This window comes from Prunus avium, chromosome 5, assembly GCF_965620075.1.
Source record: "Prunus avium chromosome 5, drPruAviu1.hap1.1, whole genome shotgun sequence".
Classification (NCBI taxonomy): domain Eukaryota; kingdom Viridiplantae; phylum Streptophyta; class Magnoliopsida; order Rosales; family Rosaceae; genus Prunus; species Prunus avium.
The window spans coordinates 21,255,914-21,269,800 of record NC_142288.1 but is presented as its reverse complement, the minus strand read 5'-3'; the positions used below and the strand labels follow the sequence as shown (position 1 = coordinate 21,269,800).

General features: G+C 36.8%; 1 protein-coding gene and 2 pseudogenes across 1 annotated transcript; all 3 read right to left on the bottom strand.

Moving 5' to 3' along the window:
• Positions 1-2,855: 2,855 nt before the first annotated feature.
• Positions 2,856-3,748, bottom strand: LOC148294503 (protein P21-like). The gene has a single exon (XM_088253900.1). The coding sequence runs from the start codon at positions 3,709-3,711 to the stop codon at positions 3,034-3,036; it is 678 nt and encodes a 225-aa protein (XP_088110026.1). The 5' UTR covers positions 3,712-3,748; the 3' UTR covers positions 2,856-3,033.
• Positions 3,749-7,381: 3,633 nt separating this feature from the next.
• On the bottom strand, positions 7,382-8,262 carry LOC148294502 (protein P21 pseudogene; annotated as a pseudogene).
• A 1,907-nt stretch (positions 8,263-10,169) lies between these two features.
• Positions 10,170-11,079, bottom strand: LOC110748313 (protein P21 pseudogene; annotated as a pseudogene).
• Positions 11,080-13,887: the final 2,808 nt, after the last annotated feature.

Here is a 13,887-nt window from a genome sequence, read left to right as displayed (position 1 = left end):
GTTCCTGTTCTTGTTCTTTTTTTTTTCTTTTTTTTTTTTCATTTTTGCTAATCACATATATATATATATATATATATATATATATATGTTTAATTATGCAAAGTTATTTTTAGATTGATGGATAAATCTGATTCGATTTGGTTCCTTTGTGTGAGAATGGGGGCAGCGGGAGATCGAGGAGAGTTGAGGAAATAGATTTGCTGGGCTTTGAGGAAATGAATATGTCGGGAAAGGGAGGATTCGGGGTTGATAGGTTCGGACTGGAGTTTGGGGTGGGGGCAGGGGGAGAAGAAATCCGAGGGGGTGGGGGATGGGTCTGTGGGTGAAAAATCAGAAGGGGAGGAGGGATGGGTTTCGGGGTGGAGGGTGGCTTGGCGGGTGGTGGTCATAGGGCAAGGATCAAAATTAAAAGTGTGTTTTGGGGTTTGATTGGATTGGAATTGGAATTCGAAGTGTGCCTTTGTTTTTCTGGTTTTTTGGGTGAGGGAATAATGGTGGGCTCGAAATTGTGGGTGCTGGAGAGAGAGAGGGAGAGAGTTGGGTTTGTGGAAGTCAGGTTTGTGGGTGATGGGAGAGGTGGCTTAGTGGAAGTCGGGTTTGTGGGGAGGCTGGAGGCTGGAGGCTGGAGGCTGTGAGGGAGAGGTGGTGCAGGTGGTGGTAATGGGGGAGAAAGAAACCTGGGAGAGGAAGGAGGCGCTGGTTTGAGTCAGAGAGAGAACGCACAGAGAGATAGAGAGAGAGAGAGAGAGAGAGAGAGAAATTTTTTGATTTTTTGATTTTTGATTTTTGTTTTTAATATTTTAATCAATTTAAAATTAAAAAAATTAAAAAATGTGGGACCCACAATGCCACGTAGGCAATTAACAGAGAGATCTAACAGAAACCCTAACGGCGGAACCACATTGCAAAAAATTTACAAACTAAGGGTATGCGATTGTAAAAATTGAAAAAACGAGGACTAACATGCCTTAAGGGTGTAAGTACAGGGTACTAAATTATAATTAACCCTATACATTATTTTCCACCTTCAATAAATTGTCATTATATACAATATCTACCCTATATTGCTATGACCAAGTTTTTCCTTTTGACCAATCAACAAGAAGACAGCATACGGCACTTAAAGAAAATCGAATTTGACTTGCTTCCTCCCCCTCCCTTAGCCTTAGAGCATCTCCAACCGATATGTCAAAAGTGCCACATAGACATTTAACAGCTAGAAATAACATCTCACACACTCCAACCGATGTGTCAAAGCTGATGTGGAATGAAGGCTGAAGATTGAGATGTTATTTTTGACATCCCAAAAGCAAGATGTCAAATGAATATTTTATTATTTTTTCTTTTCTATTCTTTTTAATTAAAAATAAATCAACACTAAAATGTAATAAACTAATAATTTAATTTGACATATCGGGTGGAGTCTAAAGCTGTGTAAGATGTCAAATTGCCACATCAGCCATCAAATTTAAATTTGATGTTTGGTATTTGACATCTCCCTTGGAGATGCTCTTAGGCATCTTTTGGACTAAGAATATTAAGGGCCTTAAAAATCCTTACTTTTTACTAAGACGTATTTAGTTTCATACATCGTTCTCAAATAAGATTATTATTATCGATACTTATGTGATATAAAGACTGAAATTATTTACTATCAATAAAATGGAATACTATCGATGATGTCGATCGATATTAACAATATATCGAGATGACAATTGATCTATTAGCTTTTCTTCTAATTCTAAAAAATCGAAGACTAGTTTCCTCATTAAGAGAACCACTAATTTTTTGCGGTTTGGGTCGCAGAACAATTCTACAATAGAACGATAGAGTCGTGTATGCATAATTTATGTTCAGATTTGTTTTTGGCTTAATGCGCAAAAGTAAACATACAAATTTGTCAATACTCCAAAGAAAAAACGTATGGACTTGACTAAGAGAGCACAGAGCACAGCCAGCAGTGATGGGGTTTATCCAATTTGCTATAGAAATCTCAAAGAGCATAAGAGAATTTCTAAGAATCAGACTTGCGCCTGATTTATTATTATTATTATTAATGGAATATTATAGTCAAAGTTTGCAAACTTTGCTGACCAAACGGTGAAGGGACAATTGCATTCCAAAAGAGAGAGAACCAAAACACTCTAAAATCTGAAAAATAAACCAAAGAAAATAAGGGCTCGTTTGATGACCATTTCAATTTTAATTTTTAGTTTTTATTTTTGGTGGTAGAGTATAGAGGAAAATGAGAGTGAGAATGGGAGTAAGGATGAGATTGAGAGACAGAATGAGAGGGGATGATGGGAGGGAGGAGTAATAAAAGTGAAAACAATTCCAAATAGATTTTCAGTTTTTAATTTTTGTTTTCACTTTTGTTACTCCTCACTTCCATCCTCCCCTCTCATCTTCCCTCTCAATCCCATCTTCACTCTCATTCTCACTTTCATTCTCCCTCTTTTCCCCTCACTACTCTAGCACAAAAAATGAAAACAAAAAACTAAAATTGAAATAGTTATCAAACAGACCCTAAGAGAAACTTCCCCAGAGATCTCAAACTGCATCTGAACCATGAATTGCTTTCGATTTATAGGTCTCTTTTTCATATATGAATACTTTTACTAGGAATGGCCACTGAAGATATACCTTTTGTGATAGAAGAGCTATAACCCATTGAGCTTCAACATTAGCTTCGAATTTAGGTAACCAAATTTTCACATTCATTAGGTAATATATGAAACAAAATCGCCCAGCATTAAGAAAAATAAAGCATGAATGATGATATCGTAAGAGTTTCACTTTATTTTTCAATCATTTTTCATCGAATAGATCGAAATTAAAGATGGTGCTACTCAATAGAAAATGAAAAACTGAGACTTTCATTTCGTTATGATTTCTGAACCAAGTGAGAGAGCACAGGTACTTTGTTTTACATAATGCACACCATTACATGTGCTGATGACAAAGCCCTGAAACTAATTTTATTGCGTCAGACTTATTCATAGATATTATAAACTAGAAGATGTATCTGCTTCTTCATGGGCAGAACACAACCCTATAGTTGGTCCCGCCAGGGCATGTAAATGTGCTTGTTTGGTCATCCTTAGGGTAGCTGTAAGCATCCGGGCACCGACTCTTGAAAAACCTAGAGAAATCTGTAGGGCCACAGCTCCCAGAATTGCAGCAATATTGATCAGTCTTGAACACAGTGCAAGGGTTGTTGCAGCCTCCTTCAGCCCTCAGTTGGCTAGGACACTGTCCATTAATATCAGCCGTACATTTGATACCCCTAGTGCACCCATTCGACGTGGGACTAAAGTCCATGGGAACATTAAAGCCATCAACAAGGGAAATGTCAAAGAAATCCAAGTTGTTAAATTGGTTAAGGGCATATTCAGCTAAGGTGTTTGGGGGTTGGCCAAAGGCTTGGCATTGGAGGACACCCCCACAATCACCTGTTTTGCATCTCCCACGTCCAGCTCCATCAAAGCTGCAACCAGTCCGGGCCCAAATGCGAGCCCCTTTGGTTCCGGCAGCCACGTCTAGGGCCCAACTTTCGCCTCTATTAAGTTGGCGTCCGCCTCCTGGAGTGGCGGCTGCCCAGACGGTGTAGGCGCAGTTGTTTCGGATATCGAAACGTGCTGCATTGGTTGATGCAAAGAAGAGAGTGACACATAGGATGTAGAAGACTAGGAGGTTTCTGAGGATACTCATTTTGGAGGTGGTGTTTTTTTTAATAACTGTGAGAAGGTATCTTAAGGTTATATAGAGCGGGGTAATGGGCAAGGGGCAGTGTATGACGTACATAATTTTGAAAAATGACGTCCCTTTCTTAGCTCATTGTACCATGCACAGCCGGAAATAGGGCCAATATTTATTCACTGCCCCTCCCCCCAACCACCACAAGGAGAAAAAGTGATGAGAGAATTTTTCCACGAAATGGTACAACTTTTGCGTTATTTACCACTTCAGAATTAGATAATGTCGCACATGTAATTTTATACAAATTAAGTCAATTAGATGTAATTAAGCAAAAATTGTGTGGCGGGAAACAGTTAAAACATGTGTATTAATGTGACATGCTGTGGTTTACTTCAGCTTGTGTGCAAGTTGGTCAAGTGGGTACCGATCAGAACTGCAGTTAGTCAGCCAGCCAGCCAGCATTTAGAATCCAATCACCCCCTTAATTAGTTTGGCGAGCTAAGTTTTAGAGTTGGGGTATGCTTGGGCTAACTATATAATTAAGGCATAAGCCAGTTGTTAGTTAATTGACTAAGGAGCAAAGAAAATTCTCACATGAGACAGGATATTCCAGCATATTGTTTTGTTCCACCCCCGTGCCCTTATGATCGCATACAATTCTACCATCTTATCATCGTTGCTAGTATAGGTCCATAACCAAGTTAGTTTTACTCAAAACTAATAGCATACATCAACGGGGTATGGTCTAATTGAAAAGGGCCTTTGCGAATCCATAGTTTCATATTTGAACCCCCATACTTTGATAGTGTGTAAAGAAACTATTCGCCATTTTGTACTTCAGAGTATCGCTTGTATTTCAAAAAAAAAATTATATTACATATATATAATTAATGCCATTGGAAAAAGATCCCAAGAGTCCCAAATGGTATTGGTTTTTTGTGTGGAAACTTTATAGTTTCGCAACCAAAATGTCCTTTCCTCTTTGTAGTTATTAGATGTAGATAACCATTGAATTGATCAACAATTACAAAAGTCTCAATAAAGATAAGGGAAATTCTAACTCTTATTAGACTTGCACAAATTTAATGAAATGGGCACACGTGCCTACCCTTTTCTTTTTGGTCTATCTATGGTATTTCTATCTATGGTATTAACTTTTCTCATTTTCTCATTAATTCTTGTAGAAGCAAAACTAGATTAAAGCGCAAGAAATTTTTCAGTGTGACAGATTTACTATTTCATCTATATTATAACATGTATTTTTTTTAATATCCTATTATAATTCACCATTTTAAATATCTATTTTTCTTCACATTTGTTTTTAAATTTATACAATAATATCCCCACACGTCATTTTTCTAGTAATAACAATAATAAAAATCTTAGCATTTTAATTTGAGTAGTTGTTCCAGCTTAAATTTTGGAGCAAAAACAGAAAACCACATCCTCATTATGTGCCAGTCAATGTTGGCATATTCCAGATCTTAAAATATAATATGCTCATCATGTCTTTAGAAAGACAAACAACTCCTACTTGTTAAACAGATGTTAAAATTTCATAGGCTCCTCATGGATTGAATTCAAACTACAAGCAAATTTCCAGATAACTTACTAGAAGTTCAATCAGTCAACGAGTTGATGATAATGTTGAAATGCGCAAGATGCTTGGCGTATCACAATCACTAATTGGATTTTCTCAGAAAAAGCAAAATTCTTTTTTGTAGGCTATATTTTGTCAAGGAAACTTGTGTTTCTTATCACAAACAGTGGAAAATAGATTGAATCAATATTCTATGAAGCTAAAACTTTTGAATTACCTTCACAAGAAAAGTGCCATGGCAAGCTCTAGTAATTATCGTTTGTTTTCCCTATTTGAGAGCTATCAACAATTACGAACTGTGGATTAGACTGCATTACCTCAAAAAGCTTGATAGGTTGCAAAAAACTTACATTCTCTCAATTGCCAATTATATTTAGTTCACTCCAATATCTTATATAAATGGAGAAATATTTTTGCTGAGCATTAAAAGTTATTTTAATCTAACATGTTAGTAAGTATATATATATTTTATCGTATTGTAACATATCATGCAAACTGACCAGTTATTATTTAAAGCTATAAAAACATGACTCGTATGATCTGGTTCATATTTTTTGGACACCCGACACAAACACTTTACTGTGATTTTTTTTTTTTTTTTTTTGAAAAGTTTTTCCCTTGCATTGTTTGATGTGTGGTGTGCGTGGGGTGCATGAGTAGCCATCTGGGCTAGGGCTTTGGCTTGTGTTCGGGACGTGGGTTGGGTTAGAAAAGGGAAAAATAAAACAAAGAAAAGGTAAGATTTTACAAATACAAAAGGAGTGCAGAGATTGGATGGATAGATATGATGCGTTTTGGCCCTCGTATAGACACAGAGATTGGTGATGATGATATAAGATATATAGTAGGCGATGCTTAATTATATTCTCACTTTGACGTCAACTTTGCAATCAAAAGAAAAAAGAAAGAGAGAACAAACTCAGGCCCAGCTCAAGATCTTTGGGCCCACTTCACATCACATGGATGGATGGATGACTGGAATGCGAGTTGCATAGTCATGTTTGGGTCGTGTGGTGATTTAGGACAACTGTGCAGCCGATGATTTATGCCTCTAATAGAATCAATATTGTTTCTCGACTCATTTCTATTACTAAAATAATATACACGTTATCAGTTGATATGGTACAAATCATAATCCGTGTGTTTTCAGTAATCAGTTGGATTCGATTTTCTTTTATGTTTTTGTTTTTTCTCTTTTTTTCAGTGTAGCAGTCTACGTCTACCCATTTGGTCATGGTCGAGACTGGTAAATGAAACCCATATGATTGTCTAAAAGAAAATGAGGGGTAAAGGAAATAAAAACTAGATTCACAAACGAATGCATGTGGAGAGGGACCAAGAATATTGTATTATTAACTAGACGTCACGCATGGCATGCTTTTGCGTGTGGGAAAAGAGTTGCTTTTATAAAATATAAAAAATAGAAATTGTTGCGATGCATGTTTTGAGCATATAAAATGATAAGATTGCACAGAATAAAGCACAAATTGAATGTCTGAGTTGGATCCAAGGAACATATACATATGGCTGATGGACCAAAAGGATATGGTCGAAAAGATTGCTTCTCGAAAAAGCTACAGGAAGGAATTAAACTAGAAAAGATAGAGATCGATTTGAACCCCAGACCAACCCCCAAATGTTGTGCAGATTTGCTTGATTCTTCTTGGGTCCATAATATACTAATTATGTCACACGTTTGAATAGAATTAAAATGGAGTGGTAGATCATTAATAATTCCATTTGTCTAAGAGTCTTGCATGAGGAGGTGGAGAGTAGATATGAGCCGAGGATGACTTGCCATAATTTCAAGGCGTATGTCCTTTTTCTGGGAGGTTGCCCTCGGTTCTCGTTTGCTCTCTTTTCTCTGATGTGAGATTTTGAAGGAACATGCAACGGCTGATGATGAATTCAATATGAGCTTTGATGAGGTTGAAAGAGATAAAAGAAGTGAATTATTTTCTGACAGCATATATTGATTAACAGTTTTTTATACGCATTTTAGTGTGTTGCATATGTATAATTCAAAAAAAATATAATGTTCCAATCACGCCATTAAATCTGTAAATTTGAAAGCAGGAGATGTGAAAGTCAAACTTTTGTCGTGGCCACAATTTATTAAGGATTCATATTAGTACACATCTTACAAAAGCCACACAACATGACTTGGAGAAACAACGTGATTCAAGGGCAGAACACAACCTTGTAATTAGTCCCACCAGGACAAGTTAAAGTGCTAGTTGGATCATCTTTAGGGTAACTATAAGCATCCCTACACCGATCCTTAAAAAACTTGGACAAATTTGTTGGCCCACATCTCCCAGAATTGCAACAATACTTGTCAGTTTTGTACACAGTGCAAGGGTTGTGGCAGCCACCTGGAGCCTTCAACTCATTAGGGCACTGCGTTTAGATATCTTGAGCACATTTGATCCCCCTGGTGCACCCATTAGACGTGGGACTAAATTCCATTGGAACATTGAACCCGTCTACAAGTGAAATGTCAAAAAAGTCCTTGTTGCCAAATTGGTTTAGGGCATACTCGGCTAGGGTGTTTGGGGGTGAACCATAGGCTTGGCATTGGAGGAGTCCTCCGCAGTCGCCGGTTTGGCACCGGCCACAACCTGAGTTGTTGAAGGCACAATTGGTTCGGGCCCAAATTCGAGCCATTTTAGTTCCAGGCTTCACATTTAGCGTCCATGTTTGGCCGCGGTTGAGTTGTCTGCCACCACCGGGCACAGCTGCTGCCCAGACACTAGTGTAGGGGCAGTTGTTTCGGATGTCGAAACTGGCTGCATGGGACAAGATGGAGTAGAGAGGGATGAGGAGGAAGAAAGTGATGGGTAAGTAGTGTTTGATGAAAAGACTCATTTTGGTGATTGGGTTATTTAGTGTTTGAGCTTGTGTAGGGTTTTATATAAAGAGGGTTTGCCGTTTTGGGTTGGGGTGGTTTCTCGTGGAGGTGTGATGACGTGGTTGACATTTGTACAAAACATTAAAGAGATGATGTTTATATAAGCACAAACCTTTACACGTTTATAAGATTAGTTTGGCTTGACATGATCGATGAAGCCACGTCCTCGATGATCACAGCAAACAAAGCCACCTGAATTTGGCAACAAAATCATCCTTCACGTTATGTTTCAGGCCTTATGTTATCATTATTAGGGTTCTCACGGAAAACATGTGATGACACTAACAAACAATACTTTGTTTCAGAATTCAGCATAGAAATTTTCTACAATGTGCTTTCGAATCTGACAAATGACATGCAATAACGTTACATAAAAAGGAGTTCGATTATGGCAGGATTAAGAGCAAAGCCATATAAATGTAGCAGGAAGAACCTGTTGATGGTGTCCCATAAATTTAATCTATAGATTTAATTGGAATGACAAAAATGAAAAAGGAAATATAGTGTATTCTTTATGCATACGTGACATGCTTATATGATGTATCTATTACATGTACTCAAAATGTTTAGGATTTAGATGTAGATAATAGCACATGCTGTATAATTTTGATGTATTTGATAGACCATATTATGTCACGTGATGCATAAAAAACACACAATAAAGTAAAAAGTTATAAATGACGAAACATTATTCAATAGGGTTCCATTGTTGAATTTTTTTAGAAATTAATTATGACACTCGGTAGAAAAACACAATCAAAGTAGAGAGACCAAAATCATCATTTTCCTAATATGAAAGAGAATATTGTTATTAGTAGTCTTAGATAATCTTACTAAGGGTTTGTAGCTCAAATGGTTAAGCGCAGTTATGCATATATATCCTAGGTCAAGTGCTTTGATTACCCCTTTCCTAATATTCCTTGTGTTAAAAAAAAAAAAAATATTATAGTCATCATGAACTTTCTTTATTAAAAAAAATAAAGAAAATAGAGTTTAGGATGACTATTTTAGAGTGAAAAAAGCAAAAATAAAGATTAAATTGCGCCCAACTGGAGTACACATACAATACCAACCTTATATTCATACAACGACCCATATCCAATGAAACCATTTGATTTGACCACTTAATTAGATGGTTTTTGTTATAGTCTTTTCTTGAAGTACCGTGTTTGTGTATTTTATTGGTCCCAACTAGATGCCTTAATAATTTTCAATTTGCCTACTTTTTGGCAAGGATGATCTATGATTGAAGACTAGTTTTATTAATTAAAAAAAAATTGTAGAGGAGCGTAAAAGGTGTCCCTCAAATAAAATTATTTAAAAAATCCCTCAATAAAGTTTTTCTCTTATCCGGTCGTCTGGATTGTTTAGCATGCAGACCCTAATGTTTGCAGTTGCCTTTCATTATAAAAATAGATTTCAAGATGTAAACTTCTACATCACTGACCAGATGTTTTTATATAGCAGTGTGGCTTGATTTGTCAGCATATAATAAGAGAAGAAAACTGAAGAAACATTGGGGTGTCCGCATGCTAAACAATCTGAATTCTGAACGTCTGGATAAGAAATCTGTTATAAGAGAAAATAGTTCTCCTTTTTGGAATTTATTAGGGAATATGTGATTATAGGGACAATATTGACACCATAACCTATGTAGGACTATTTGCTATCGATATAATGGGACACTATTGAAGTGGTATCGAGATGAAATCGATATGATGAGTCTATTAGCCTTTCCTCTACTATAAAGAATCGAGGACTACATTGTGGGACCTACCCTCCAATCGAATAGTTTCATCATTAACAGAACTATTCATTTTGTTGGTATATCCTAAGAGTCCTATACAACTTTGTAACGTATTGACTTGACTAAGAGAGCACTGAGCAGAGGCAGCAGTGACAAGGTTAGCTACAGAAGTCTCAAAGAGCATAAAAAAAACTTCTCAAAAGCAGGATACATTCATCTTTGATATTAATTATGATGACTGAACTCAAGTGTGAGAGTACAAGTACTTTGTTTTACATAATGCACACAAGTACTTTGTTTTACATAATGCACACCATTACATGTGCTGATGACAAAGCCCTCAGATCATAATTTTATTTCATCACAGACTTATTCATAGATATTATAAGCTAGAAGATATATCTGCTTCATGGGCAGAACACAACCCTATAGTTGGTCCCGCCAGGGCATGTAAATTTGCTTGTTTGGTCATCCTTAGGGTAGCTGTAAGCTTCCGGGCACCGACTCTTGAAAAACCTAGAGAAATCTGTAGGGCCACAGCTCCCAGAATTGCAGCAATATTGATCAGTCCTGAACACAGTGCAAGGGTTGTTGCAGCCTCCTTGAGCCCTCAGTTGGTTAGGACACTGCCCATTAATATTAGCAATACATCTAATGCCCCTGGTACTCACATTAGACGTGGGGCTATAGTCCATAGGGACGTTGAAGCCATCAACAAGGGAAATGTCAAAGAAATCCAAGTTGTTGTGCTGGTCATGGGCATACTCAGCTAGGGTGTTTGGGGGTTGGCCATAGGCTTGGCATTGGAGGACACCCCCACAATCACCTGTTTGACATCTCCCACGTCCGGCTCCATTAAAGCTGCATCCGGTTCGGGCCCAAATGCGAGCCCTTTGGGTTCCGGCACACACATCTAGGACCCAACTTTGGCCTCTATTAAGTTGGCGTCCGCCGCCTGGCGTGGCTGCTGCCCAGACTGTGAAGGGGCAGTTGTTTCGGATATCGAATTGAGCTGCGTTGGTTGATGCAAAGAAGAGAGTGGCACATAGGATGCAGAAGGCTGGGAGGTTTTTGAGGATGCTCATAATGCAATTTTTTTTTTTTTTTTTTATGCATTTGTTGTTAAGGTTTCTTAAGCTTATATAGAGCGGGGCATGGCGACATATATGACATATTAATAAACGGAAAATATAGTTAAAAATTGTTAACATAGCTATTCATTAACCACCAAAGAGGAGTTATAAGGAGTTTGTAGCTTAATTAGTTAAAAGCATTACCCTTGCATCGAGGTTCTAGATTCGATTTCCCCTCATTCAATACAATATTGCATGTCTAAAAATAAAAATAAAAAAATGAAAAACCCCACCAAAGACAAGTTAGATTTTCTAAGTTTAAATCTTCTTTAAACGTCACAATTGATTTAGAAAAAGAAAAAAGGTGAAAATTCACCAAGTTTCGACATGGTGTGGTTTACTTCGGCTTGTACAAGTTGATGAAGTTAGTCGGCCAGCATTTAGGATCCAGTCAGCCCATTAATTAGTTTGGTAAGCTTATTAATTAGTTTTAGAGTTGGAGTATACTTGGGCTGGCTATGAACGTACAGCTCTTTCTACCTACTCTTTCCACCACAAAATTAAGGGATAGGCCAGTTGTTAATTAATTGACCTGACTAAATTAAGGAGCACTAAGCAGGCAGTATCGATGGGAATCCAACTAGCAATAGCAAGTCTCAATAAAGAGCCAAGAAACTTCTCACCATTACTCTTTGATATGGCATCTCAAAGAGTAAGAAAAACTTGCATACACCCATTTATGAAATGACTAGTTAAAGTTTGATTTGATTGATAGTGGAGTATTTAGGCATTGCTGTGCAGGTGAAACGACTTTCTCACATGTATTATATTATGTGAGTGATACATAAAGTTATATGTGAGAGAGTCGTTTTATAAAATGGATGTTTGCAAATTTTTTATATTTTCGCAAGGAGGATATTCTAGTATATTGTTCTATTGCTTGCCCTTATGATCGCATACAATTCTACTCTATCATAATTAGTTTAGTAATGCCGTTTGGAAAAAGGGAAAAGGCCAATGGTGTTGGTTTTTTGTGTTGGAAACTTTATAGTTTGGTGATAAAGTGTTAATGTATGAATTTTGATTAATTCTTTTGGCTTCCCTTGACAATTTTGTAATAGGATTTTTATTGTTTTTATCAAGCTCAAGTTTAGATTAAGAATAGCTTCTCTAGGTGTTCTTAACTATCAACTATCCTATGGAGGTTCAAGCAAATTGACAAAGGTAAATTTTGCATTGCATTACATTGCATTTTCCAACTTCTGAAGATTATGACTAGTCAACCTCTGCCTCAGTAGGAATTCCAGCTGGATCCTACCCATATGTTTTTGTCTTATTCTGCAAAATTCCCAGTTGTCATTGAACGATTCTAACCTAGGAATTTTGGTGTAAAAGGAAACCAATTATTCATTTGGTAGCCGTCACTTTTGTAGGTAAGTTTTGGAAAGTTTCTTTGAAAACTTTTGCTTCTTCCTCAAGAGCCATCTTCATATTTTTCATCTTTGAGTTTTCCAAATTGTTTCTTTTTGAAAACTGCATTTGAAAAATGAAAATCTGCATCTAGCTAATTAAAACACTCTCTCATTTATATCTAGGTCAGATTCAAGATTGATTTCTTCAAGAGTATGGTTTCTTGAAGAAATTGGTCATTCTCCTTTGAATCCAAATTTTGGTTTCGGTTTGAGTTGGAGCTTGCAAGCTAGTGCCATGGGATGAACGAGCTGGAGAAGGAGCTGCCATTGCCATGAAGAACTGAGCTTCAAGCTTTGCTAAGTTGGAGAAGAAGATTGCACAAAGGAGGTATAGCTCATCTTTCTAAATAAATTTAGGTTTTGCTTGAGCTTGCTTGTATTCCTTTGTAAGAATCTTTTTCTACTTAGTGGATTGCCTGGTCGGTTGATGACCTCCAGTTTTTCCCAATGGTGGGTTTCTGGGTGAATAAAATCTGGTTTGCATATCTGTAATTTTTCTGGGTTTGTGTTCTTGGTGGTTGACTAGTCATCATTATCTGCTGTTTGGTATTTACTTGATTATAATGTTTTCACACACTTCCACCATAGTTGTTGCTAGCACAGGGGATGCCTAGATTGATGGGTCCTTCTGAGTGCCTAGGCTGTCACTAGTATTTTTCTAGGGTTGCAGGTACATTGTGGCATGCTCTGTGTGTATTCTTGATTGTGGTTGTTCATGACTAGCAGTTGACTAGTCATAAGTGTTTTGGTCAAGGACTAAAGTGTGTGAAGCTTGTTGTGGTTGTGTTTGTGTCATTTAATTTACCCCTCGTCACCGTAGTACCAATTTCATAAAGCGTTTATAATTTCGGGTCCCATCCACTATGCACAACCACAATGTCCTCTCCACTATAATTATTAGTCAACCACTAATCAACATTAACAAAAATCTCAATAAAGATAAGAGAAATTCTAGCTCCTATCGCACTTAAGTCTTGCACAAATTTAATCAAATGGGCACGCGTTGCGTAGGCTCTTCTTTTAGGTCTATCGTATTTCATCAATTAATTCTCTTAGAAGAAAACTAGAATTTTTCGGTGTGACAAATTTATCATTCCAATCATACAATAAAATATGCTCTTTATTTTTTAGTTAATATTTAACTAAAAACATACAAAAGCTATTTTAGGAGCTCTCTATAAAATTTTAACTCCCATCATACTCTCTAGTTTAGGGACTTATAAATGCTATAACTATTTTTTAATTGATCAATCTCTATAAAATAAAAAATAAAAAATAATTAGCATTAATTAAATGTTTAAAATGCTCATAAAATAAAACAGTATTAAATTATAAGAAGCCACTAGGAGTCCTTTCTCTCTCCTCAGATTTAGGAGCTCCTAGAG